The sequence below is a fragment of the Coturnix japonica genome, chromosome 1 (genome assembly GCF_054131305.1).
Source record: "Coturnix japonica strain WE chromosome 1, WE-NBRP24, whole genome shotgun sequence".
NCBI lineage: Eukaryota > Metazoa > Chordata > Aves > Galliformes > Phasianidae > Coturnix > Coturnix japonica.
Window position 1 is genome coordinate 110,609,848 of NC_140663.1, and position 27,894 is coordinate 110,637,741.

General features: G+C 39.9%; 1 protein-coding gene across 22 annotated transcripts in view; it reads right to left on the reverse strand.

Annotated features, from left to right (window-relative positions):
- Nucleotides 1-27,894, reverse strand: part of CDKL5 (cyclin dependent kinase like 5) — a 108,245-nt gene that overhangs the window by 61,169 nt on the left and 19,182 nt on the right. For 19 of the 22 annotated variants that reach the window (XR_014940277.1, XR_014940275.1, XR_014940288.1 and 16 more), the window contains exons 2-3: nucleotides 8,823-9,053; nucleotides 8,286-8,320 (exon numbers count right to left, since the gene is read on the reverse strand). Coding sequence is in view for 17 of the 22 variants with exons in the window: in XM_085531073.1 (XP_085387199.1) it covers nucleotides 8,286-8,320; nucleotides 8,823-8,886 (99 nt within the window). In the remaining 5 variants the exon portion in view is untranslated. Of the gene's footprint in view, nucleotides 1-8,285; nucleotides 8,321-8,822; nucleotides 9,054-16,637; nucleotides 16,903-27,894 lie in introns of all 22 variants that reach the window. The other 3 variants (XM_085531052.1, XM_085531028.1, XM_085531019.1) reach the window with 1 other exon arrangement.

The window sequence follows — 27,894 nt, forward strand, 5'->3', positions numbered from 1 at the left end:
AGAAATAATTCAGAGCTAATACAATGAAAATACAAAGTCTGTAAATCAAAATGTAGGCTGTTTTGTTTTCCTCTTATACTAAAAAGAAACTTAAATACATATCCTTTAAAATAGATGAAGAATAGTCCGACTGTATGCAAGAAGCAGAGGCACTGATCTTTATTGTCCAGGTAAAGCTGATCAGAACTCACTTTTTGAATGAGAATTAAATGCTGCTACACCTTAAAACCAGTATTTCTAGCCAGAGAAATAATTTTTAGGAAAAAAAAAAAAATAATCTGTAGGTTTTAGAAGGGTATTCCACCAATTAGGAGTTAGACAAAACTGAGTAATTATGTAAAGGTACTTTAACCAGGACATGCAGAAGGACAGCTTACTATTTAAAAATATACTGTAGTCCTTTTGGATGAAAAATAGATGTGCCAAGAAAAGCCCGTAGCAAGATAAAGTGAGATACTACGTGAGCTTCTATTTCTGTTAATGTTTTACCTTCACTATCAAGTGTTCCCTTTCCAGGACAGGGAGTCTTTAGATTCATAGGAACAATTAAGAATACAAGTTAATATAATGGGAATATTCAAGACACTCATTTAGTACTGTGACATTTCAGGTCAACTTGGCTTCCACAAGTGATTTTGAAAGCCAGCTAGATGATCCAAATCCATTCACTTTCACCATGCTACATTTAATTATGATCAGCTCAAAACCTGAACTGTGCTCTTATCATGCTTTAAAGTACAGAGACCAGTGACTAACCTAACACTCGTAGAGCTGCTCATATATGCCACAGAATTTTAAGTCCGTAAGAGACCCTCATAAACAAAACAAATGACCTAAAATTAAAAAATCCGATTTTCTTTCCAACAATTATGCTATACAGTACTTTACAATTTGATGACAAGAATAAACTGTAATCCCATATTCAGGCAACTTCATAGTACTACAGATGTAGCTTGAGAATTAGCCATATGTTGTTCCTTCTCCTACATATTTATTTTCATTAGCTATAAATTACCTAGCCTACATCACTAGTTTCCTAATGATCCAAGACCCTAAAATCAGGTCTCAGATCCAGTTTCAATTTCATACACAGCTCTGAAGAAATACTTCTCAGATTCTTTAGTTTTCAGTGTAACATTTTCAGCTTTTTGCAAAATAAATAAATAAATAAATAAAAATCTGCATTGATAATCTTGCTTTGTGAGTTCATCACATGTACTTAAAAGCAAGTTTTTACTTACAAGGGCTTTAAAATAAGATATGATGCTACAAGCTGTTTGCAATTAAAACTACAAGGGGCAACCACAGATCATAGTGCTGCAGGTCTGAATACAATTCCTGTACTAATCAAAGTACAATTATATCATCCATTTGCAAACGTGAGTATGCTCCTACTGAGCTTCTACCATGAGCTCGTCTATTTATTGGCAATTTTCCAAGGAAAATTGTCATCTGTGGCATCAACAGTAATTTTTCACTTAAAAAACAGCACCAAAAAGAGGAATTCATGCAGCACATTATGCACAAGTCCACCAGAAAGATGTGCAGCTTCGTTATAAAAGCGGAAGAAAATGCAGAGATGGAAGGGTTATTTACAACCACTAAGATGACAAAGAAGCTGGAACTGCAATTAAAATAAAACAACCAAAAAACTCTTTTTCATTGTAAGAAACTTAAGTCAAGAGCTACCTGTAACACATCCCATATATCCTTCCCAAGGTAAGATGTGCTGTTCATCCTATTTTTAACTCTCGTTTATATGCCACTCGCCCTCCAGTTCCCTGCATATTTAGAGGATGATCACATTTACTTTCCCCTCTGCTTCCTTGTTTTGAAAGTCTTCAGTAGCATCCAGTTTCTCTGCACTCTGATTGCACTTTATGAATGCCACTACCCAATGTTACCATGTCCAACCCCACTGAAGCCATTCCAACCTGGGGGACTGATGATAACGCTCTCTCACTGTATTGCTTTGAATTCAACAATCCTAAATTAAAAAAAAAAAAAAAAAAGATATCCTCCTACACCACGTTAGTTTCTCCAGAAGCTCTCATCTTTCCCCCACAGCTCCTCATGTCTAAATTAGGCTTTGGGGAGAAAAATGCCAATTGTGAATACTTTCTACTGCCCAACATCTAGGCAGGGCTCATAACATGACAAGTACAAAGATGGAGGTAAAGGAATAGAGCATCATGCAAGGGACCTTTCATGGATTCATAGAATTACAAGGTCGGAAAGGACCTACAAAATCATCTAGTCCAGCCATCCTCCCATTACCGTAGCTACAACAAACCACTAAACCAGATCTCGTAGCTCCCTATCCAGATGCCTCTTGAACACTGCCAGGGATGGCGACTCCACCACCTCCATTCCAGTGCCTGACCACTCTCTAAGAGAAAAAGTTCCTTCTTATGTCCAGTCTAAACCTCTTCCGGCACAACTTGTGGCCATTTCCTCAGGTCCTGCTTACTGCCTGGGAGAAGAAGCTAAGCCCCTCCTCATCACAACCTCCCTTCAGGAAGTTGTAGAGTGCAATGAGGTCTCCCCTGAGCCTCCTCTGACTCCAGGCTAAACAATCCCAGCTCCCTGAGCCACTCCTCATCAGACTTGTGCTCCAGCCCCCTCACCAGTTTCGCTGCCCTTCTCTGTATGCATTCCAGGGCCTCAACGTCTTTCTTGTAATGAGAAGCCCAAAACTGAACACAATAATTGAGATGCGGCCTCACACCTCCAGGTCCTCTTCACAGTCATCCAGCCATTCAGCCCCAAACCTATAGCGCTGCATGGGGTTACTGTGGCCAAAGTGCAGGACCCGGCACTTGGCCTCATTGAACCTCATCCATTCACCTCAGCCCAGTGATCCAGCCTATCCAGATCCCTCTGAAAGGCCCCTCTACCCTCAGGCAGATCAACACTACCTCCCAACTTGGTGCCATCTGCGAACTTCATATGGCAGCCTGGGCTGTTTTAAAGACTCAGAGGAAGAAATTGTTTACTGTGAGGGTGGTGATGCACTGGAACAGGTATAGACAATGCCACAATGCATCAATTTTCATTACCACATTATCATCCAACCCACACCACAAGCAGCTAAAGAAGCATGCTGTATAACAGTCATCTACAAGTACAGGAAATTGATAAATGAAATTAATTAATGCTTATCAAGCTTGCCTCTTGCTGCTGCAAGTGAATGCCATGGAAGCTGAGAATATAAGTTCACGAAAGAAATACTAATGACTAGTATTTCAAAACAGAATTATAAGGAATTCAGTAGGTTTTTCTTACCTAATACTGAAGCTGAAGCAAAAAGCTGATATGATTTGCAGCAGTACAGCTGGTCTAATAGTTCTATTTTCCTCACATAGAATTTGAAACAACAGATTTCAACTCTGGATACTACAAACATTTACAACTGGCACACACCATTTACTTCAGAAGGCCGATGTTTTCATGTTTGCTGTGTGTTCCAAGCAATTCCCACATAAAGAACATCTGATTATGCTCTAGCCTAAGAAACAATATTAAGTGCAGTAATCCTCCACATGAACACTACCATTACTGAAAGAAACGATACAGCATACAGAGATTTGTGCTTTGCCACAACTGAAAACCATCAGCTTGCTAAAGAACCAAAACACATTTGATTAGCAGTGACAATTAGCAATGTTCCTTTTAAAGACGTGTAAAATCAAAGATCAGCATAATTCTTGAGGATTTCACAGAAGCAGAACAAAATATTACATTCTCCCACTGTTACCGCTGCTACATCAGACCTAAACCAGTAGGATCTGGCACTGCTCTTTTCACTTGTTGGAAAGTGAAGGACAGCTGTTTGTAAATTGATGGCATGTAAAAGTATAAGGACAAAATGCTTTACATAGCATACCAAAATAACAGTTGATATTTTAAACAATATGCATGGACAGAGGACTTAAGCAACAGGTGGGATTTAGGCATGGGGTAATGCAATAAGAAAATAACACTGCTGGCATAATCTGTGCTATAGTATTGCAATGATGACTTCCTAACAGCACTGCACAAATTAGAGGCTGTAAATACTGTGAGAGTTATCACAGTATGCCTGTTCTGTTCTTATATTCTTCCCCTCAGTATCTATTGTTTACCTCTAACAAAGTTACAAAGTCACTTTATAAGAAGCTGAGCAAGCTGAACACATGCAATTCAAAATGAAAACACTTGTGTAGATAAGGGTAATAAGTAAGAAAATATTATGCATTAGTCTGCTTCCAGCTTTACTCTGAAAGAGTAAAACACGTTCAAAAATGCTCCTGACTTAATTCAGATTTTGCAGAAACATTTCAACTCTGAAAGTAAACAACATATGAAGAAATACTTAAAACAGGCTTTGAATTGATTCATAAGTATTAGCCACATAATGCTGCATGCTCTATGAAGTTATTACCACCTTCAGTCTTTAAGACTGTGTCTTTAAGACACATTAAGTCTACAAGGTTACTTACCACCTTCAGTGCGTTTTCCATAATGTTTAAGTGGTAATTTCATATTCTACCTTCAAATCATTCACAAAAATGTTGAATAGTCATATTTTCCCTAGTATCCTTCTGTGTCAAAAACAGATTAAAATACCTCTCCTTAGCTCCCATACTGTTGCTTTGAGGCCTGTTATCAGTCAGTTCTCAAATCCATGCAACTTCAGAAACCAGAATTTACACAGAAACTTTGATTAGAATCTGGTGCAGTTCTCACTCACATAAGCAGACTGTCACATACGCAAGTCCCCCCAACTCCACTTCAACTCAGTATTTTGAAGGAAGAAATCTGGTTGTCTGACAAGACCCATTTCCCACCATTATACATATGGCTTTTTGTTCTCGACTTGTAAGCACCTTTTCCACAGCTAAGCATTGGAGCGGTATGAACTTGGTATCTGCTGTCTAGATGCAGTTTCTGAACACGGGTACAGCCTTTTAGAATTACCATAGAATTATAAGAAGTATGGTGAAATAAGGACACCAAGAACCAGAAATTTTTAAAATCAGCACAGTTAATATTCTGGAGTACGAATGCCAGACAGTAGTAGAACCTTCTCTCGCTGAGTAGTGAAAACCTGAGCCTTGAAAGATAGATCTAAAGCAGGACAGTAACTTCAACATACTCGAGGTAAATGCAGTTTTCGTGAATGCTTCCCTTTTAATTCTGACACTAAAAGGGAAACTCATCAACATAAAAAGAACAGTCAACTGACTTCCAGTGAGAACATTAAAAACATCAGCAGATACATGAGTTAGAGAAAGGATTCTAGTATCTAATTCACAATGTAGTGGCTTATTATAAACATCAGATCCACTCCTACTTTGCGATGAGCAAGATGCACGCTCATTCCCTCTGTGAAAATGACTAGATCTCAGGTACCTGTACACAAATGTCAAGGGAAACAAACCGGAGGAATTCCTGTCAACTCCTGTTTCTACAACTGTGCCCTATCTGAACTGTTATCCTAGAACTGTTACCCTAGTGACATCACTCATTAAGATTTCACATTGTGGCAGAACAGCCTGCATGACCAGAACAGAACCATGAACAGGAACACAGAAAACTTCAGGAAGGGTAAGCTTAAAAAGCAAGGAGGTTCTTGGAAAGGAAAGGCTTGAAGGCACGGACATTTGCTTTGAAATGCATAACAAGAAAGCCTCAAGTTTTTTCTGAGGGCTGGAGGACAGAGCACCAATGCCATGTGGGCAGACATCTGCTACAAAACACCCAATCAAAGCAGAACAGATAAAACTTTTTAAAGAAAGCCTTACAAAAAAATATCCAGTTTTTGCACAAGACAGAGTACTCCAGCATCTGCTGAAAGGGCAAAATACGACAACCAGGAGATTTCTGGAAGATGCAGCAAACAATTTCCTGACTATTGCTCAATGAGCCAGTACAAATGTGAAGGCTGATGACAGCTTGAGAGACAGTGATAATGTAGTCATCCGGCCTGAAGACCACCACACACTGTGGGTTTTAGGGGTCTATGTCACAGTCAACCTGAGTAGGCACATGTCTGTGCTGGGCTATGCAGCAGGTGCAGCTCAATCTTAGTATCTCTGTTTATTTCCACGACTGAAGGATAAACTCAGCCAGATCACTGTACCAAAGGAACCTGCAGCTCCAACTCAGTACAACTGATTACAAAATTTGCATGGCTTTGCCTTCATCTAAAAGCACAGCAAGAAGCTCTCAGACAAATATCTGTTCTGTTTGACAGCAGAAATTAACAGAGATGTTTTCTTCTAAGAAAACCCCACAGTAGCTCACGTTATGACAATGGCATAACCCCTTCTGTGGGCACAGTGTGCTGCACCCTGACAGAGGCTCATTGGATGTTGCTGCATTTATATGGTTTGCCTTTTTCACAGAGATTATAATGGATCAACACCCCTTGATACAAAACCCCACGAACTGAGATACTGGAAGAACTAAACAAGACAAACAGTAGAATTACAATCCTGATCCTCCAAAAGAACACATTTACCCTTGTTCAAGGATCTGCTTAAAGCCAGCATTAAGGGGTAAAGAAATCTATGAGAGCGGGCTGTTCTTCAAGGAAGGCTTTCATAAAGTACAGGACCAGCCCATTTCCATACAAAACGTAGGGAAAATTGTCTGAGTTGGTGGTGTGGTTTAACTAGGCAGGCAGCACTGGTGAGCGTGAAATTAATTCCTGGTGGTGCTCAAACACAAAGAACCAGCGCACAGAAAATGGAAGAAAAAAGTGGCCACCTGAAGAAAAACAAAGAAACTTTGATTCACAGTGTATGCAAAAGCCAAAGCTCACATCACTTGAAAATCTGAAAATGGAAATGGCAAAGTAAAGGGTTTTAATAACTATGCAAGAACAAAAGGAAAGCCAAGGAAACTGTGACTCTGCTGTTTAGTAGTATTAAAAGACATGGAAAAGGTTGAGGTGCTCAAGTGAAATCTAGTGGTTAAAAAAAAAAACAAACTAAACAGCAGCCATGTTTAAATGACATAGAATAAATACTTATTTTCAGGTCACCTGTATCACATCCAAAGGCAAGAACATTTGCCATTCAGTTTAATCAGTTATTTTTATTATTTTTTATAATTACTGCTAGGAAAGACAAGAGATCTACTATGGTTCTACTGGAGGGTACAACATGACTATGTTACCATGTGGCATTCTGTAAACTTCAGATATTTGAGCTAATAAAAAGCTACAATTACCTCCAAAAAACTGTTCCATGAGTGCTGTATAACAAGGTTTACCTACAAAGTGCAAGCTCCAAATTCTCAGTGTAATAACATAAGTCATTCCAAATATAGCTACAAGTCCTGTGCAAAAGGACTTCTGTGTATTTGCTGAAAGCCACAACAGGAATGTAGGTCCTCTTCAGAGCATTAATTTATTCTAGAACAAGGTATGAACTGCATAAAAATAACTTCTACGTATTCTCGAGTCACTGCATACTATGATTCTGACATGCCTTACTTTCCTGAAATAAAAGATACTTTATTGCAACTATCCCCCCTGTGGCGCAAGTGGTAGAAGTGCCGCTCTGCTACACAGAGGCTCGAATCCCGGGGGCTGGACTCGATGATCTCAAAGGTCCCTTCCAACCCGCACGAAACTATGAAACTATGAAACTATATTACAGCTCTGAAGACAGCAAACTAAGTCTGTGCTGAGAAGTAGAAAGTACAGACATAATCACCCTACAGAACAGACTTCCCTTTTATTTAAATAAAAAAAAAAAATAGAGTTTGTTTGGTTCTCAGAGTGTTTTCAGGGCAAGGAGTGTTACTTCTTCCTCTTAAAGACTGAAAACAGTAAGCATAAAGTCAGTGCTTTCTTACTGTATTATATTTGTTCACCACCACAAGTGGTGGAAATTCCGCAAGGATTCCTCTTCCTCCCCATGAAAGATAAATACTTATATGGAACTACTGGGCAATTCATTTGATATTTAAGTTGAGACTGACTTAGAGTAAACTGCACTCCATAGCAGCTTATTTATTTTCAAGAAAGGCTTTCTTAGCGGAGATTAGTGAAAAGTTAGTAATACTTCATATTTCACACAGATATTAAACACTACAAAAAGCCCTGGGCTTTTTGCACTAGATGTAGGTGCTTCCTTTGGCAGTATTGCAATTAAACCCAAAAAACTGACTGTGAGGAAAAGCCCTGCTCAATTACAGCATATCTAAAACATAGCACCACCTCAGCTGTCAAGTCAAGTCATTGTATTACCCAAATACCAACATTTATCTCTGATTTAAAGCAATTTACTCACCTTGTGTCTGCATTTAAGTACAACACCATAGGCTCCTGAAAGAAATCAGAAAAGAACCACATTAAGATAAGATTACCCCATTATGTCCAGGCCGTATAATATTGTACCCAGTATCATCCTAAACTTGCTCAAATAGGCACCTTACTAATTTTTTGTGCAGTGAAAATTAAAAAGGCTTCAAAGTAAATGGGTATTAAAACAATGAAGTTCTTCTTATAATAATAATAAATAATAATAAACTAACAGAAGTTTGACAGTTGGCATCTATCTTGTATTGTTTAAGAGATTAATAGTCAACTTCAACAAAACTGGCCCACTTCCTTTTCTTACCTCCCCACCCACCCCCCCCACCATTTCCCAAACTTTTCCTTTCATTGCAATTGGAAGACTGCAATTGGAAGGCATTAAGGAATGACAGTTTATTCTCTGCAAGATGTGATACAAGCTGCATTCTGTAAATGAAAGCTTCTTACCATCAAGAAGACTAAGTAAAATCTAATAAATAAATGAATAGATTATATAAAATATGCTACTTACCTTCACCTACAACCCCAAGGATCTCAAATTTATTCATCACATTACCAATGTTAGGAATCTTCATCAAGACAAATTCTTCCTACAGAGAAAGCCACAAAACATGGCACAACGGGGAGTGTCCAATGAGCCTGCAAAAGGCAGCTGTGGAAAGGCTCTCAGAAAATAAAGTTTCCACCTCGATCAACTGGATTTCTCACACTCTTTCCTTATTTCTAGGCAGTTGGTGGCTTCCTGAGGGGAAAAGGAGAGGAAATAACATAATTAGCAACCATTTTCTTTCAGTGAAAATAAAAATGCATGGTGGTTGATATACGTGCCATGCCAATATTGTACAACGTAATGTTAGTAGACAATGTACTTCCACTTTTCACACTCAATACAACTTAGTGGCATGTATATGGATTGAAGGTACACCTGAGTACAGCTGCCTTTGTAATCCTATACTATGTCTATTAATAACTAATGTGCATCGCATGCATTTCTACAAGACAGAAGCAAACAGAACATTGAAAGGAACTACTTCAGTGAGCAACAATACGCCTTTAATTACAGCTGTTATCACTTCAGTTTATGTTCACAGCTATGTATAAAAGCAAGTTGTATTTAGCCACTTTATTGTTTGTTCTCTGCAGAAGCAAAAAAAAAAGAGAAAAACGAAATATGAGATTTCCACAGTCCAGTGATCTGAGAACAGGAGTACTCGCGCAATGGCACGATAGAGGCAAATTCATTTAATTAACTTACGTGTAACGGGTGAGCATGAACTAATGACACTGGGTTTGGCTCACCCAAACAGGATGTCTCATTGTTACGTTAGCATAAGCTACGGGTGCTGGCCAGAAGCCCTGCACTGACTAAGTCAACTATAATGAAGGACGGACAACTCAAGAGTGGAGGGAAATCAACAGTGCTAACCTCAGCAAGTCACAGGGAGGTGAAGGTACTTTAGGTGAAGTCACAGGCTTTGAAGGTACTTTAAAAATAATTAAGATCCCCAGAGTTAGCCAAGCCCTAGTATTTGGAGAACAAACTTTGAAAGTAAAGTAGTGACTTCTAAGGCCAAAAGGTCAGCTCTTTGGTTTTTAAAAAGGTTACCCAATCCTTAATGGATTATTTCAGCATTTGATTTAGTGCTTCAATTTTTCTTCACTCGCATATTCTATAGAAGATCCTTTCTTCTTCAGATGCAAGTTCCTCTGTCCTCATTCATGATTTCAGAAACGTTCATCAACTACATAAAGCTACACAAGCCTACAGCTTGCGATCCACATATTTACTTTTTTTTTAAAAAGACTTCTGCATGTGTCTTCAGTGGGGATGCTAGTTTTTGTTTCTTGGGAATAGAGGTTAGATCTGCCAGCGGCAGCCAGACTTTTTTTCCCCAAGCTCAGCAATGCACAACCCTCTTTCCCCACTGATTTCCTCCCCGTCAGTTTCCCCTCAGGGAGAAGCACAGCCCCCAAGAATTAGACTGCTTCGTACAAGTGCTCTTAGCTTCAGGTCACCTGAGGCACTGTCATGCAGGCCACTAAAGGTACGAGCTTTCCAACTCATTTATCAGTGCTCACATGCCATTAGTGATGCTCTTGGGCTGTCCCAGATAAACACACAATCCGGTTTCTCAAATCACACACCATGACAGAGAGCAAAGATGACAAAAATCTACACAGAGGGGAACTCCCAAAAGAAAACTGCAGCTGCAGAGGCAGCCCTGTGCACACCTCTGCTGGGAGCACCTGACGAACGCCTCATCCAGAGTGAGCAGGACAGCCGATGAAAAGATGAGACACAGCAGCAGTGCAAATTCACACCCTAACACTTGATGCCACAGCTCTGTCCCACCTCACATGAGCAGCATTTCTCCTACCTTTCTCCCCTATGGTGGCAACAGCAGATCCAGACTGGCTGGGCCCACCTGGTCCCTGGTTTGTTCTACAGCCTGACCAAAGGCCACAGGCCACCTGCCATAGTTGGCCCATTTTCTCTCACAGAAAAAAGTCCAGTTGCTTTGAGACAAGACTTACACACATTGACTTGCTGGGGATCTTTGCCACCAAAAGCACTTGAAAGACTGAAAATTACTGCTGCACCCACACTGAACCAAAAGAGCATCTTAGGGAGAGGTGGCCTCAGTGCTACCACAGCATTCTGCAAAACCCAGAGCTAAGTCAGCAAAGCCAAACACCCTGAAATGAATGAGCACCAACCAGTTTTATGTAATGCAGATCTAAATGAAAGCAATAGGAAAAAAAATGTAGCGCTTCAGTACCTTCTCTCTTCATGGCTACTAATGAATCGCAGCAAGGTACTCAATTTAACCACTCACCTCAGAGCCTCAGTTCTAAGGAATGCTATTCATTTCATAATCATCGATAACTAGAAGGAAAAGAATGCATTTCAAGCAGCTTGATCTTTACTGAGAGTTATAAAAGCACTTTGGGTAAACATCTGTCTTCATAAACTTTGCGAGAAATAAAATCTCTTCAAGAAATACACGGTTGGATAAAGCAGAACTTTCACTCAGCTGCAGTCAGACACCTCTAACAGATGTCAAAGCCATCCATGAGCTTTTACACAAGCTCCTTGCCAACATGCAAATGTCTCTCTAGCTCTCTAAAGCAATAACTTAATCTTTTTATTTACTATTTTTACCCACCGTGAAGATACAACCAAAAATCTCTGGAGGTTTAGGTACACTTCCATCTGTTCACCAGCAAAACAAGGGGTCAGATAAACAAGTGCTGAACAACTCAGAGCAGGGAGGTATCTGCCTCTGATAGTCATGTATTTATCAACACCCTGCCATGTCTTCTATGGTGCACACACAAAGGGAAGCACTGCCTGCCTCTATTAGTCACACTGCATTGCTGTTACACCTGCTCTTCCCTCTTCGCCCCATTACAGCTATAGTTCTGTTTCTTAGGATTTTCCAGGAAGAACTTAATTAAAGCTGTAAGTACCATAAGAATCAGTACGGCAGAATATACAAGGTACACGCTCCAGAAAACTCAGAAAAGAGAAACTTCTCTGGAGTTATTCATGTGGAATAATGTGTCAGGAGTGCTATAACATATCCACCACAGATTAGTAAGAATAAATTCAGCTTAAAAGAAAAAAGCTGAAGAAGAGATTAAAAGCAACAAGATCCTGTAATTAAGCAAGTGAGATATTTTTAATGCTTTAAGTTTCAATCTATCCTCCTCTGCATGGAAAAGAACAGCTGATAAAAATAAATGCGAAATTAAGAAGACTGTCAAAGTTGGAACCAATTATATAAAAGCAAAATGCCAAAAGTTGCTTGCACCAGCTCAGACATTTCAAAGTTCAAACCATTCTATGATTCTAAGGCAGAAATGTGGGGAAGATAAATAGTAGGAACCTGGTCACAGTTACCATCTCATAGCAAGTGTTAAACTTGTATCTCATAGCAAGTGTTAAAGTGAAAAGAGATTGAATCTGCTCCACACTACTAAAGATTTGGTTAACTACCTAAAAGAAAACAGGTTGGAGATCAGAATACCAATTCTGATTGACTGTTTTATCTCATTCTTACAACTTTTTACATGCTTCATTACCTGTCCTTACACACACTGGGCACTTTCCACCCTATCCATAGCAGCTCTGAATAGGAAAGGCCTGTGTTCAGGTGGTAATGCTCAACAGAAGCTGCTACATCTCAAGTTTTTGCTGTTTCATCAGGCACAAGGTGTCCAACATTTAAGCATTCACTTCAAATGGAAACACCCAACATTTAGATAAGGAGGGATGGGGAAGGAGGCATGTTTATTTAACATAAAGATCTCAGAATTCGCTTCTTTGGAAGAAGTTAATGCTTCCTAATCTAGCACAATATTTTTAAGTGGTTTCATTCAAAGTTAGTTCTTTGATTGTCATCTTCCCTTTTCTCCTCTCAGCACTCCAGTCTCCAGTAATATTCTGCACTCATTTGTCACGTTCCTCGCTATTCAGCTCCAAAGTACCTTTGATGATCTGCCATGGACTTCAAATCCCCAGGCTATAAGATAATATTACCAGCATCGCTTTTTCCATCTCTTATAATTATCTAGAGAAGCTACTGTTTTTTAAAGCGCTACTTATTAGGACTCACTTTCTGATTCTATTCCTATATTTGAAGCTCATGTTTAGATAAGAAGAAAAGAAAGCACTGAGTGTAGAAGCCTCACTCCTTTACAAGCATAGAATCAAGAAATTGAGCATGTTCAGACAAAATCTTGAGCAAAGGGAGCTCCTCCCCAAGAAAAGTATCATATATTACCTTTAAGGAAACACATGAGAAGCACTGAGCAGCCGTTCCATTGAAGAACTGATCTTGAGTTCAGCAGCATATTTGTGGGAAAAATGGGCCCTGAGCTCTTCTACCTCACTGCCTGCTCCCCCTGTTCCCCAATAGCCCACTGGTAAGAAGTGCAGAGCCCTACAGGTTCCTCTCTCTGATGGCAGCAGCACTACACCACGCTGCCATCATCAGATGTAGAAGACCAGGCCACTCCAATTACAACCCCAACACATTGCTAACTGAATCAGCCACCAGGCCTCCTACACACACACACACAGCATACCAGTCACATACAGTGGCTGTCCTCTAATGCAGCAAAACTAAACTTCATTCAACCTTACCAAATTCCTCCTCCTGATAGCTCAGTTTTGTCTTCACTGTTCTCCAAACAACTCCTGCTCACACTCAAAAATGAGATGTGTCTCTCTGTACTGGTTTGGGCTGGGATGGAATTTTCTCATAACAAAACAGAAAAGTAAAGGTAGATGTAAAAACACTTAAAAATACCAAATGGGCGCTGAAACTAAATTCTGTGGGTCTTCTAATGCAGACCAAAATAACCTCCATGGCTGAACTTGTAAGTTTCAAAACATACCATTAAATAGAGATTACTGGTTCACTATCTAAAGTAATAAGAAAAACCTTAAGAAATCACTTTTCCATTTAAAAAAGGGATGCCAAGCATATGGAACTAAGAAAGGAATGAGGGGGGAAGCCCCCCAAAATTTCCATTCTAAATTAATAAGAAAGTACCCTATGGACTAAAGAACTAAATTTCCCTGTAATTACTGCAAAATCATCATTTATTCTTAATGTGTTTTCTTAATGTATTTTCTTTAAATAACACCGATCCATCTTTTACAAAATTAACCGTGCAAACAAAATGTCAGGGAAAGTTTTCAAGAGAGAACCAAAGGAAGCCACACAATGAAGAAGTGTCCTGAGACCTGCACACAGGTCATTAATAAAGTCAAATTAGCACCTAAGTGCACACACGTGAAACAACTCAGAAGCTTCTTATGGATTCTTTCTGAGAAAAGCCATTATAACCAATTCCACTACACAGTGGGCAAAGGGCTCGTTTGCTGGTGGTGGGTTTGTGCCATTGGTTAGTTTTCTGTTGCTGTTGTTTTTTACCTTAATCCTCCAAGAAGAAATTTCTGACTGCGACAACCTGAAATGACTGGTTCCAAAGGGGAAAAATCCCAACAAACAGCAGAAATGTTTCTAAGAAACTACAATGAATTTAAGGATACTCTGCTAGTTCAATATGTTTGAAAGGCCATTACAATAAATTTGCTCCAAGTTCGCAGATTTCAGAGAGTACAATATGGTCAAGATTTTATTGTTAGTTTGAACATGAGAGAATTTGTATTATGATGTCTGTTCTCACAGCAACTCAACATAGACCACACTTCTAAAAGAAGAATGAGTCATGTGCCACTCTGAGTTGGAAAATAAGTGCCTGTTAAGTATACACAGCTGAATAAATCAATTAAGTGAAACCCAAGTCAGGAAAGCTTTGCAAAGTGGTTCAGACTGCATTAAGACCTTATGACCAGCACAGCTGCGGAAAATGAAATAAAGAAAAAAACCTCTGTATTCCAGATGAAGTAGAACACTCCAAATTCCTCTCATAAACTTCCTTTAAGAAGAGGATAAAAACTTTGGGTCCTCTGGAATACAACTTCTGGAGGATGTCACAGAAGCAGCGATGTGCCAGATACAAAGGGCAGTTCTAGTGAGGACGCTGAGTTACATCAAACTGAAAGCCCTGAAATAAACTTGGCATCCAGCACACATCTACTGCAGAGAACGCACGGTGCCAAGCAGCCCACAGGGCCATTCTGAGAGATGCCCTCATGCTGAGTACCCAGAAGACACTCAGAGGTCAAGGGACTTCATTCTGCTCTGCAACATTACTGACAGCTACCCAGAAAACACAGATGGTTACCAAGTCAGTTTGCAAAAAAGGATGAACAGTTTCCCAGTGTAACAGAAATACAGAACAAAAACCAAGCTAAATTCAGTGATTTCATCTAAAAAGCAGCAAAAAGAAGCTTGGAAATAGGGCAAGACAAAAGCAGTGAAAACTAGAATATTGGCACAGGCTGCCTGGTGATGGAGTCACCATCCCTGGAGGTGTTCAAGAACCGTGTGGATGTGGCACTGAGGGACATGGTCAGTGGGCATGGTGTGATGGGCTGCTGGTTTGAAAAGATCTCTGTGATCATCTAGTCCAACCTTCCCGATTCTGTGATTAACTTGAACAAATAATGAAATTCTGATCTCCACCACTGTTAGCTGCATTAGTTAATGGACACTAACAAAGAGTTCCCTCTGTACACACACAGCTTAGTTCTCCTAAGAGGAAGCAGGCAGAAGAACTGCATTCAGTGAAGATGAAAGGCAACTGAGGAACTAGTACTTCAGAACTCACTACAATTATAAAGGCTGCCTGCTATTCTGGACAACTTACTCAAAGTTTGAGGTAAATCACATCAAAGCTGAATGTGAACCCAGCAACCAAGCTTGGAGCACTGGAGAGACTGGCTCTTTTAAAATGAGCGTTTAAGAAAATCACTAAAATTCATAGAATATTCCCTCTGCATATGCCTCCTGGGTATTCAAACCACAGGGGGAAAATGACTTGCCATTTCTAATCTCAGTACCTCTAATCCTATACCAGCACAGAAAAGATTTTGATTATTTTTTCTCAAACTTCAAGCACTCCAAAAACCCCTATTATGAGAACGAGATTACAAGTTTTTGCATAAAAAGTTCACTTTTCCCCTCCTTTTCAGCCCTTAGATGAATACTTGGATGTCTTTAATTAGACGTTAAGCTCAGATATGGAATTTGGGGTTTTTTTTGCTACATTGAAGGGCCCGGGGTATTGTTACAAAATAAGTTATAGAAATCTTTGAAATCACACTGCAGTATTGGTTCCTTGCATGTAGAGAGCCGCTGTGGGAACACAGGAACCTTGCAGTAAATGCAATTCTCATCAGATGACTCAGGAAAACTTCTAAAATGTTAGAAAGCAATTTAATTCATCTCCAGAAATAGGATGTGGTCATATTTTTTTTTATTAAGTAATAAACGACGCTATTTCAATGTCAGCCTACAATAACTACTTCAAAAATAATCTCAAGTAGTAGCCTTTGTGTAACTTTCAAGTTCAGCCTATTGGTTGCCATTTAATAGTTATCGTGTAATCTGAGACTTGAAATAACTTCTCATTCTTTTAACTACTCTCATAATAAAAGGTATGAATGTTTACACTAACTTCTTTAACCCAACCACTGGCATCAAAATACTGGCAAAATAAGTCACTCAATCAGCAGTGCTTGGCTGGTGTTTTTGTGAAAAAGTCAGGTATTTATAATAAAAACTTCATGTAAGAATGATACAACCCCATTGTCCTGGCTCAAGTGTCTCAAAACTACATGCAGGAATTTTCTACTGAAAGTCATGAGCTACTTCACTACCAAAAGAAAATGAAGACTACAACTTACAGAGTAGTTACCATAGCTTCTTCAAGTGAAGGATCACCCAGATCAGAAAGTTACGCATTGACGGAAAATACAATTTAAACATTATCAGGAAACTGCAGGTGCATGGTCTTTCTCCCAAGCAGGCTGCTTCACACATTGTAGTAGAACTTCTCCCTGGTATGCAGATGACTTCTTATGTTGGGGATCTCCATTATAGCAAAAGCACACATGGATATGTTGTTGACCCAAAAGAGCAGCTGCATCTAAACGGTAAATGTTGGCAGGCCTACCAAAGGAGAAAAAGTAAAATAAAAGCTCGTAGTCCTTATTTTCATCCTTGATGTGCCTGTCTCTGAGTCTACCAAGTTTAATTACAGATGAAGGATGGAAGGGGAAAAGTGGGAACACGATGCCTGCAGCAAAGGGCAAGAATGGTGGGTGAGGGAAGGAGGGAAGGGAAACTACTCTAGACTCACGGAAGACAACAGCAAAAGGCTGGCACACCAACCGGGATGAAAGAAAAAACACAAATCTAAGGAAAAGATGCTTCAGGCATGACCAGAGAGTTCATAATAAGATTTGCATGATCATCCTACAAGAAAATGTAGGCTTACAGCACCCAAAGTCACTATTTGCATAACTGACTTTTCTGTTTCTTGTGTATCTACCTTTTGTACTGTTCTGTAACATTTCAGAGACCTGGACACAACAGCCTACTCTAAGAAAGTCATTGCTCTTTATTTTCAGTAAAAGGCAAATTAAAAACAAAACATAAGAAAACCAAGGTTGAAAATAGTGCAAGGCATGCTACTTGTCTCAGAGGATCAGGAGGACCTTCCCAAAGTCCATTATGACTCAATGCAGAGTGTTGCTGCTGAGCTTTTGTGGTGGAAGACAACACAATGGCTATTACTTGTGTACAGCAAGCAGCAGGTTGCTCAGAGCCAAGGACATAGAGTCGCTATAACATAGGTTTAAAAATTGGTCATGAGGAAATAAAAACTGACTGGACGTGTATCAGTATGCCTCATTAACTGTTATTGGTAGTAATCACAATGTGCCAGATGCTGACCCATGCTAATGCACAGAACCAAATCCACTGCCCGCCAAGTGACGAAACACAACACTACTGTGAAAAGAAGTAACATGGCACAGTTACAACTATCATTCTCTTTATGCCTTCCTAATGTTGCAAGAGTAACCTCTAGTTTCCCCTGTCGCCCAGATAGACTGGGGGATGTGACATTCACTCAGACACAAGAAAAAGTCAGAAATAAGTTGTAACATTTGAACTATGTCACTTTGTGGCTGAAATTGCATACTAACCCTACCAAAATGCATGTTCAACATCTATGCCTCCTGTGGTGTCATACCCTCATTTCCTATTCCCATCTACTTGCACCTCTAACATACACACAGCCCACCAAATACTGGCTTACGGAGCTGAGCACCTACTGCTAGAGATATTTCTGTAATGCACTGGAGATATTTTCATGTATACATACCAATGAACAGAACCGAAAGACACTGAAGTACCGTAAGAATGTCCACTTCAACCAGAATTTCAAACACAGACACTTCAAACATTAAGCATTTTATGTGCACTTCCATTTTCCAACTGATCAAAATACTTTGTTTATAACAGCTCCATCTCCCTGATCACATGCTCAAATTTATTTTCAAAGGCAAAATACGCTCAAGAATTTGCACAAGTGTTTTGCAACATGCTGTAGCTGAAGCATTTTTTCCACTGCAAGATATTTACTAGACCACAGCAACTCTCTTAGCACTTTTAAAGCTTGAAACACACCTTCTGTTGAACGCTATGAGTCAGTTTTAATGACAGTGTTATGTTCTGCTGCTTCGCAGCTTATGCAAGAGAATGAATTTGCATTAAGTAGCCAACTTTAGAAGCCGCCCTCTCTTCTCCATTGTTAGTGCTGAATAATAGTAAAAAATAGGCTATATTCCCTGCATGCTTTCTTAATGTTTTACAAGAATAAATCTAACTAGCTGCCTGTGATGTAGGTTGGATGTAAAATTTGTTAGTGCCACCCTATAGATATATATTAATCTCTTTTTTCCTTCAGAAAAACAGAATGCAGTTAAGTATAAAGACAAATTTACACTTCATAACATTTTAGAATTGTTAGCTATGTTACCTGATGGTAACTCTTCTCACAAAAGAATTTACAGCTCATTAACAGTTAACTTCACAGAGAGAAGGGTGAAAGTGGCTGAACACATTAATTCCAGGAGAAGAAAAAGAGGGAGTAAAAATGATCAGTTGATTTACAGATTAACTTTTGAAGAGACTATCACCACTCTCATTGTAGGAGTATGTAACAGAGTTGTCTTTTTCAAGACATTCAGCAAAAAAATGTTACGATGCAATAGTTCTTGCCATGTTACAGTCCAAACAACTGGCCATTCTAAATACACAGTTGTTTCATTTTCTTTAGCCCATCATTAAAAACACCAAGCCACTACCACTCAAGAACAGGGACTTACGTCTGTAAGTTGTTTCATTTCAGTGAGGGTGACGGAGCACTGGAACAGGCTGCCCAGGGAGGTGGTGGAGTCTCCTTCTCTGGAGATATTCAAGACCCGCCTGGACGCCTACCTGTGTGACGTGGTGTAGGGAGCCTGCTTTGACAGGGGGGTTGGACTCGATGATCTCTAGAGGTCCCTTCCAACCCCTACAATTCTGTGATTCTGTGATTGTATTAGCAGACATTCCTGACTGAAAACACGGCTACACTTAGCTCAGCTTGACAGAACAACGCGTTGGCCAGTCTGTTCCTAGAAACACACAATTGGCAGGTTTCATAACTGGTTCTCATGCAAACCATATCTGAAGTTTCTTACACAGATATTTATCAGAAGCTACAAAGACATACAAAGTTAATGGTTGTCTTGTTCTTTCCCTTTAATCTCTGCATTTGCAGACACAGAGTGAGACGTGCACATTACAACTTCAGGCCTTCAGCTAAATGGTCATCTTTATTTTCTTCTTGAAAATTAGCATGAATAAATTGGATCCCTTTATGGCCTCCACCTTCTGGGAATGAACATCTAAGCCTCCTCAAATAATAATAATAATAAAAAAAACTTGTTCTATTTTTAATGGTTATAGTCCCAAGTTGTTCCAACATTTAGTTCATATGAAGCTGAATGGAGAAAGGGTCTGATGGACTTCTCCATGGCTGGAACACCTGCTATGAAAGGCCATACATCAGTATCTGTTTTATGTTCACCAGAGAAAACACATCCAAGAACAAGTGGAGAGACAACAGACTGGAGGACTGATACAACTATTCCTGAGAGCTGTACGTACACAGCCCTTGTAAAACAAAGCAATGCTTGGCCTGAAAGAACTCAGCGTTTAAAACCTATGCATTTAGCCAACAAAGCAACAAAAGAATTATACCTGCATGAGGGGAGGAGAGGTATGTGGCTGTACCACTGCCTGCTAGAACTGGAGTAGCAGGTTGGAGATTTGTACAGCATATCTGAGAACAACATTCACTTTAATGAAGACTAAAGAAAAGTCATGCATCTTCAGAGCTAGAAGAGGCAATTTCTCAAAATATATAGTCTGTCATTATTGCTTTGAGATTTGAAAGCAGATTACCTTGCCATTTTAATTAATTTGCAATTAAAAACTGACTTTTCAGATGCAAAATCCAATACTGCTCTCATCTTGCTTGGGGGTGTGAGGAGGAGGTATAGGCATTTTTGCTTTACTTATGTAAAAGCAAGCCTTCTCCTGTCTTGTTCTTCACTTAGAACAACTTCTCCTTATAGTACTTGAATCTGCTCCAATAATAAGATCTTAATCCATTCCAGAAATATTTTCTATTCCTTGAAACTCTATTAACAAGAAGGAAGGCAGAGGTCAGAAATCCATCAGCACGCTTTCCAACTACTAGAGGCTCATTTCTTTGCCAACTAAGAACGTAAATAAAACAACTTCGTACCCTTAACTCCAGTGGTGGCAAAATGCGATGAGCTTATTTCTAATCAGCCCACGAGCAAGCAGCAGATAAGTACCGCTAGAAACAGAGAATGAGCTGTGGTTCATTTCAGGCACTCCAAATGATTCCCGTAGCATCCATTAACACATACATCGCTCAAGAAGAAGGTTTGCAAAGTATTTAATCCAAGATTTGCAGATGCAATACTTGCTTTTGTCTGCAGTGTAAGTCTGTGGTAAGAAGTGCTGATGGACTTCTATGTAAGGTTATGTTAACTCGCATTCAGAGTATGGTTTTATTAGTTAGTAACATAAAACTTTAAATATCATTACGAGGAAGATAAGTATTTGTACCCAAAAACCAAAAGCAATGGGACCTTGAAATGCTCAATTCCAGAAGTATTTGGGAAGTATTTATCTGCTTCACTCATCGCTTCCTACGTATTTTGTGCCATCAAAAACAGTTTGCATCCTTTCCTTCTGTAGAGGACAAAGGAAATCCCATCCCCAAACACATTACGCACAGGCAATTGTTCAGAAATTTTTCTTTACTTCCCCAAACATACGGAAATGAACGTCTACTGCAGACTTTTAAAAGAGAAATAGTACAGAATTCTGTTTCAGGCATTCAATTAGAGTAGAAAACTTCCAGAATTTTAGACAAATCTTAAATATAACACAATGTTTATTTAGTTGTTAGAATGATACTATCTAGTGCCCATTAGGCCAATGTAATTCATACAAAATCCCTGAGCTGATTTAATTGATGCCATTTCGGCAGCTCTTTGCCCCATATAAATGTATCCACCCTAATTTAAGCAAACTATTTGAACACAGAGCATATCAGTTTGAATTTGGAAAGAAAAACATGCTTTTCATGTATCAAGACTGATCATTTTCAAACTTAATTAGTTCAGAGTCTTGTGTTTGTGGATTTACACTAAACTAAAATGAAGATTTCCCCCCCAAAAAACATTTATATAATATTTAGAAGTCTGAAGAATAACCTAAGGAAAAGCTCCTACTAGAAGTCAATTCTGCCCAGCTCTGAAAACATGCTTTCCAGGAAGATTATGTAAACTACATAGGAAAAGCCCATAAGCCAAAGGCACCACAGGCACAGCAGCAGCCACTGGTGAGCACTTTCATTTCCAGGCACGCAGCTCCAGCATTTCCTATACCCTCCAGTGAGCTGCCCCTGCCACAAGCAGAACCCCCCCAACCGCACACCCCAGGTCATGCTCATCTCCAGGTACCCTTAGTCCTCACTGACAATAAAAGCTCTCAATATGATCTAGTTTTCTTTTGGATTTAACCCACCATTTGGAGGGAGAATAAATGCATTTCATTCTCGGAAAGTACCTTCTTCTGAAGCGTGCAATACAGGCTGTGTAAGTCAACAGAGTGCTGAGAAGGGAAGAACAAGCACTGCCGTGTCACTGGAGACTTGAGCAACTATCGAACACCACACTGAAATGAAGGCAGAGCCCTGACAAGCCTCAATTAACACAACCAATTAACGTTCAGAGGAAACTCAAAACAACAGGAAATAAAGGCACAAGGCTCCAGTTCTCTCCACCACCTTCCCCCAGGGTCTCAGTCCCAAGTTCCTACTAGAGATCTAACCTCCTTACCAAAAAGATCTGTTACCATGTGGAAAAACAGCTTTGGAATCCTTGCTCACGGGTACTATACAATTATAACTATCTTTTTTTTTTAATTATTATTTTTTGGTGTTTTGCAATGCTAGTCAATAACTGGCCATCTTTTTTTGTTCACATATGAGCATAGGCCTTTTCAGCTCACAGGTACAACCACCGCCCTACACAGATGCAGCGTGGAGAATATCTGCATTCAGCCTTGGCACAGATGACAGCAGGCAGTATTACAGCAAGAGCCTGAGCTTTCAAGATACTGCACAATCTAATCATGTCATCACACGACAGCAATCAGCACTGCAGCGCTACTGCAACACGCATTTTCCCCAGCAGCAAACCAGGAAAGCCTTCCTGATTCTGTGCACATGTAGACACAAGACAAGGTAAACCAGCAGTGAGATCACGCCAGAGAAAAACTAGTTTGCAAGGAACACCTTCAGTAGGAGGAAACAAGTATCTATGCTCACACATGTAGCCACAAAACTACTGGTGGTGGAGTCTCCTTCTCTGGAGATATTCAAGACCCACCTGGATGCCTACCTGTGTGACGTGGTGTAGGGAGCCTGCTTTGGCAGGGGGGTTGGACTCGGTGATCTCTAGAGGTCCCTTCCAACCCCTACAATTCTGTGATTCTGTGAAAACAGAGCTTCAACAGGGAGGCTGACCTGAAAACAGGGAATAGCAACGTTTTTTCACATCTGGAAAGAAGGAATCAAAGTTTGCTAAAGGTTTGGCTTCCAGAAGAGCTACACCTACGCAGAGTAACTTGGAACAGAGTTCTTCCCAACACTCAATTTGTTTGGCCTTGGTTTGTAAGGCTGCTACACCCAAAGGTACAACCTTAATTCAAAATTATCCCGTTGATAGCATATAATTTAATTCATGGCAGATCATTCACCAATTTCCTCACCACCTATAAGTGAAGCTGCAATATCAACTTTCACGTAATGAACTCTTGACACCACCCAAGCTGTCAGACAGTAGAAGCAAAAAAGCAAGGAGCTCTAGATAGAAGCACACCACTTGTCTCAGATATACATTATGCGTTTACACACGTACACATGATATAGCATACACTGTTATAGGAATAATAACTAAAGAAAACGTACAGAACCATTTGTCTTTGAGAGCGTGTGAATAACTTAGTAACAACCACAAGCAGCCAGGAAAAACAAACTGCTTTCTAGAAACAAACCATGGAGCTATGCAGACTGGGCTCACTGAAGGACCCAGGTTGGAAGGAGCCCAAGGACATTCTTGGTTCCCTCTTGCTCCAAGTACGACAAAGACATTCAACCAGGTTGCTCAGAGCTTTGCTCATGACTCTTGTTAGGACTTTAGAGTGTTTCTGTCAAGTAAGACAAGCTGGAACAACCCAATCACAAGATGCTCTGACCTCAGTAGAACAGCCCTGTAGCACATTTAGTGCTAAATACATAGCAAAAGCAACAACAACAAAAAATGGAATCCCATCTTTTTCCTCCAGTGTCCTACTGGTTGATCAGCTTCCTTTTTGCTCTTGGGTAAGACTTCACTGATAGAGCAGGAAACCTTCCAAGCCTACAAGCCAGAACGCAGGAAGGAAAGGTACCTGACAGTCCTCCAAAGCATTGCTTTAAAAACCCTGTGCTTACTTGGTTTCCCCTGTTTAGGTACGGAACTCATTTAAACAAGTTACAGAAGGAGATGCTAGCACCTAAACAAGTTGAGTAATCGTAGCTGATCAAACGAGACTGATAGAATACCTGAGGAAGTCCCTCACATTGCTAGCAAGCTTTCCACAGATGGCTCAGCTCCAACTGTCTGGATAAGTCATAACAGGGAAGGACTACTGGCAATTCTGCAGTCAAGTTTTTAAAGCCCGTGCTTCCTTTAGGTCCAAGAGAAATAACTGCTATTACTGTTTTCACATTGTTCACACCAGGAAAACATAAACCAATTAAGGTGAAAACACTGCGTCTACTTAAAAACTAAGAAATGTGCTCCCAACTAACTTTCTCAGCAGCTACGGTGATGACTGTAAGGGGTGAACATCGTCAACAAGATTTGATTGGTACAGTAAGCAAAAGGCATTGATAGTTTTTCTTCTATAAAACAGATCTTGTAAGACATATGGCACTTATTTTTAGACATCAGTCATATAATACAATACTACTACAGATTTTCTTCTTCTTGAAAGATAAGACAGCATTTCATATCAAGGTGTTTCACTGCTTTTGTACAGCTTAGCATTTTATCTCTATTTATTACAAGAGGTTGGATGGTATTCTTGATACAATTACCAAACCACTTCACAAATTGAAAATCAGTTCCTTTGGTTCAACGTTTTTGCACTTATTAGCATCTATGAAGTATTTATATTCTCAATGATAGAAGGATTCCCCAGACTTACTGGGTTTTCTTCTTGAAAATACATGGTATCTTCAAAAGCTTTTGCAATAAACCTACTACATGGGCTCTAAGTCCCTGTATTTTTATTTTTGTAATCCATGCAATAAAGTCAGACAGCAGGTTCTCCCTCTCCCCTAATGAAGTTTTGCTCTCCCTTTAGGCTACCATCACAGAAGGTCAAGGTGATACTCAGGAATAGCTTTGCCACCTGGACCCCACGAAGCCAGATTAATAATGCTCTTTCACACAATGACTCCCTAGTCAGACAGACCAAAGCCTCAGAGAACTCTGCCACCACTTTCTAGTGACAGCTGACAGTCTCACCCTCATGTCACCAAAGACAATTCACAGATCAAGATACCCAGAACACAAGGGTACTCTCACACACATTCTCCTAACCTGAGCTGAGTTAGCATTCAGCATTTCAGCACCATCAATTTTTACTCAACTCTTCTAACTCTGCAACTAATGGAAGTGAGTCTAAGGTTCTACATAGCTATTATGAAGCAGTACCATGATGACTGCAACAGTAAGAACAATGCTACTTTGCCATTAAAAAGAAAATAATTAAGAACTGAATGTTTGTGTGACCATACAATATTGATTAGCTCAAACAAAGACCAAGAAAGTCCTAAGTACTTCTGAAACGCAGTAGCTGAGCTACAATGCATGTGCTGGCCACGGCATATACTTAAAGCTGGGTGAATCACACTGTTTAATTAAACGCCTACAGACACCAAACATAGATCATTAAGGTACAGTGATAAGGTAACTGGAGCAGGCAACAAGAAGCCTAACAATTAACCAGCAAGCCAGAAAATCTATACAAGAATAGATGTCTAGAATGGATCTATTGTGAAGAGTCTGTATCCACTCTTCCCTTCTAAAAGTAAGGGAGGACAGGAGGTAGAATATTCTTAAGCTCAACATTAAAAGCTTGCTTGAGGATATAAATACACTGATGCATCGTGATTCACCCTGAGGAAATAGGTACACTTTGTTTTCTTAAAAAGCCTACAGAAGTCAAAAAGTGGAAGCTTATCTTTTCAGCATCCATGGTGAGTCACATAAGAAGCTGCACTGTGACTCCCACCGATGCGCAATTAAATAATAATAATAATACAAACAAGCCATTAAAGGGGAGCCAAATTTCCTGAAAATCAGCTAAGAAAAATTAGATTGTCTTCACCTCTCATTAGTTATATCCATCTCCTCTAATGAACAAACAGCACAAATAAGCCAGTTCCATAGCTAGGAAGTTTCTGGAACCATACCAAGTGCTGATACTATACAGCCACCCAGACACTCAAAGCCCACAAGAAAGCGAAGAACTATTTCCTAACAGTGTTTGAATACCATCAATACCCTTCCTTTACTACTTTCTTCACTATGCACAATAAATAGTTGTTCAATATTTCAATTTTATTGATTACTATTGAGGTCAGGTCTCTGATCTTGCCATTACTGAAAAGCAAATGAAGACAACTACAGATTAAAAGAAAACACAAACATCTTTTTTTTTTTTTTTCCACCCTCAACTAACTACTCCATTTTCCCACTCTAATAAGTATATAAGCGATTTATCTATCCACATATCATACAATCCCCAAGGTTGGAAAAGACCTCCAAGATCATCTTGTCCAATCATCCACCTACCAGTAATGTTTTCCCACTAGATCATGTCCCTCAGTATTACATCTAAACATTTCTTGAACACCTCCAGAGACTTCACCAGCCCCCTGGGCAGTTCCAGTGCCAGCAACTCACCACTCCTTCCAATAAGTCATTTTTCCTAACACTCAACCAGATCCTCCCTTGGTGCAACCTGAAGCCATTCCCTCCCATCCTATCACTGTTACCTGGAAGCTTGTCAGTGGTGCTCTGTACCAGGACAATAGCCAACCATGTAAACTGGAACAGAAAGAGACTCCCTCTGAACACCAGGCAGCACTTCGTGAGTACGACAGAGCATCGAACCAGGTTGCTCAGAGGCTGTGAAGTCTCCTCCCTGGAGATCTCCAAGAGCTGCTTGGATGTGGCCTGGCACCATACTCTGGGTGTGCTGACCTAATGGACACAGAGGTGCCTGGCAGCCTCAGCCATCGTGAAGTCCTGCAAAGAAAAAGCTCTAAAAAAAGGAGAAAACAGACTTTGGCACTGGCTAAACTTTATAGCTGGGGGAGTCTGAACAGCTTCCCTTCTAAATCTGTTATTCCAGACTCCAGTGACTACCCTTTTCTCCCAGCTTTGTTCTCTTCTATATGTCCCCAACAATCTGTCTACTTTGTCATCAAATTTCTCCTCCTTCCATTCTCATGCTGTCATCCTACACCTTCAGCCATCTCCAAATCAAGTTACTACAGTATTCTACTCTCCTCTGGCTTTCTTCTTCCTTGGATCCATACAACTGTTGAATCCCCAGCACCAATAAGCACATCCAAACTGACACGTGGTTTTTATTATTGTTTTTTTTTCTTATGAAAAACGTATGAAACTTGGTCAGATTTTTAACCATTATGAGGCATCCATTTCATACTAAACATTGTAAAAGCACCAAAAGTGTTTAAAAGAAGCCTTGTAATTTTTTTTCTCCTGAAGTAGCTTCTTTCTCAGCAAACTGCTTTGGCTTGAATAAAACGAAGGAGCCAGAACCAAACCACATTCAAAGTTGTAAACTAATCAGGCCGGGGCAGTTATCCAGGGAGGGCGGAGGGGAAAACCCAAAAAAGTCAGCCAAGCACACTTGGCAGAGCTTAATAATTTAAAAACCAAGTCTTGAGGGGAAAGCATATCAAGCCGTGGTTATAGACAGTAGCTACAGACCAGTCTACTTAGTTTAAAAATAAATGCATAGAACTGGTAAGACTACAACTTGCAGTGTCTTCTTTTGCGTTTTTGGCAAAGAAACATCTTTTTAAATTTTTTTTTTAAACTTCTATACATGTTAACATGTCTTCTAAACTAACACAGCTCTCATTGCATCTCCAAAGCAGCAGATGACACATCGCAGGCTATCACATCAGTGGGTATGAATTACCCATTGCACTTCTGTCCTGCATGACAGTGCTTCTGAAGAAGAGCGTTAGTGAAATGCATCAAGAGAGGTCAAATCAAGAGAGCAGTTGGTGCTGCATCATGGCTACATCAGCTCCTGCCAAATCTCATGAAAGAGAGAGGACCTGCAGCCAGAAGCAGATGAGTTGCTGCTGGTGCATCAGGAGAGGCTAAAATCAAGGAGAATGAGAACAAAACA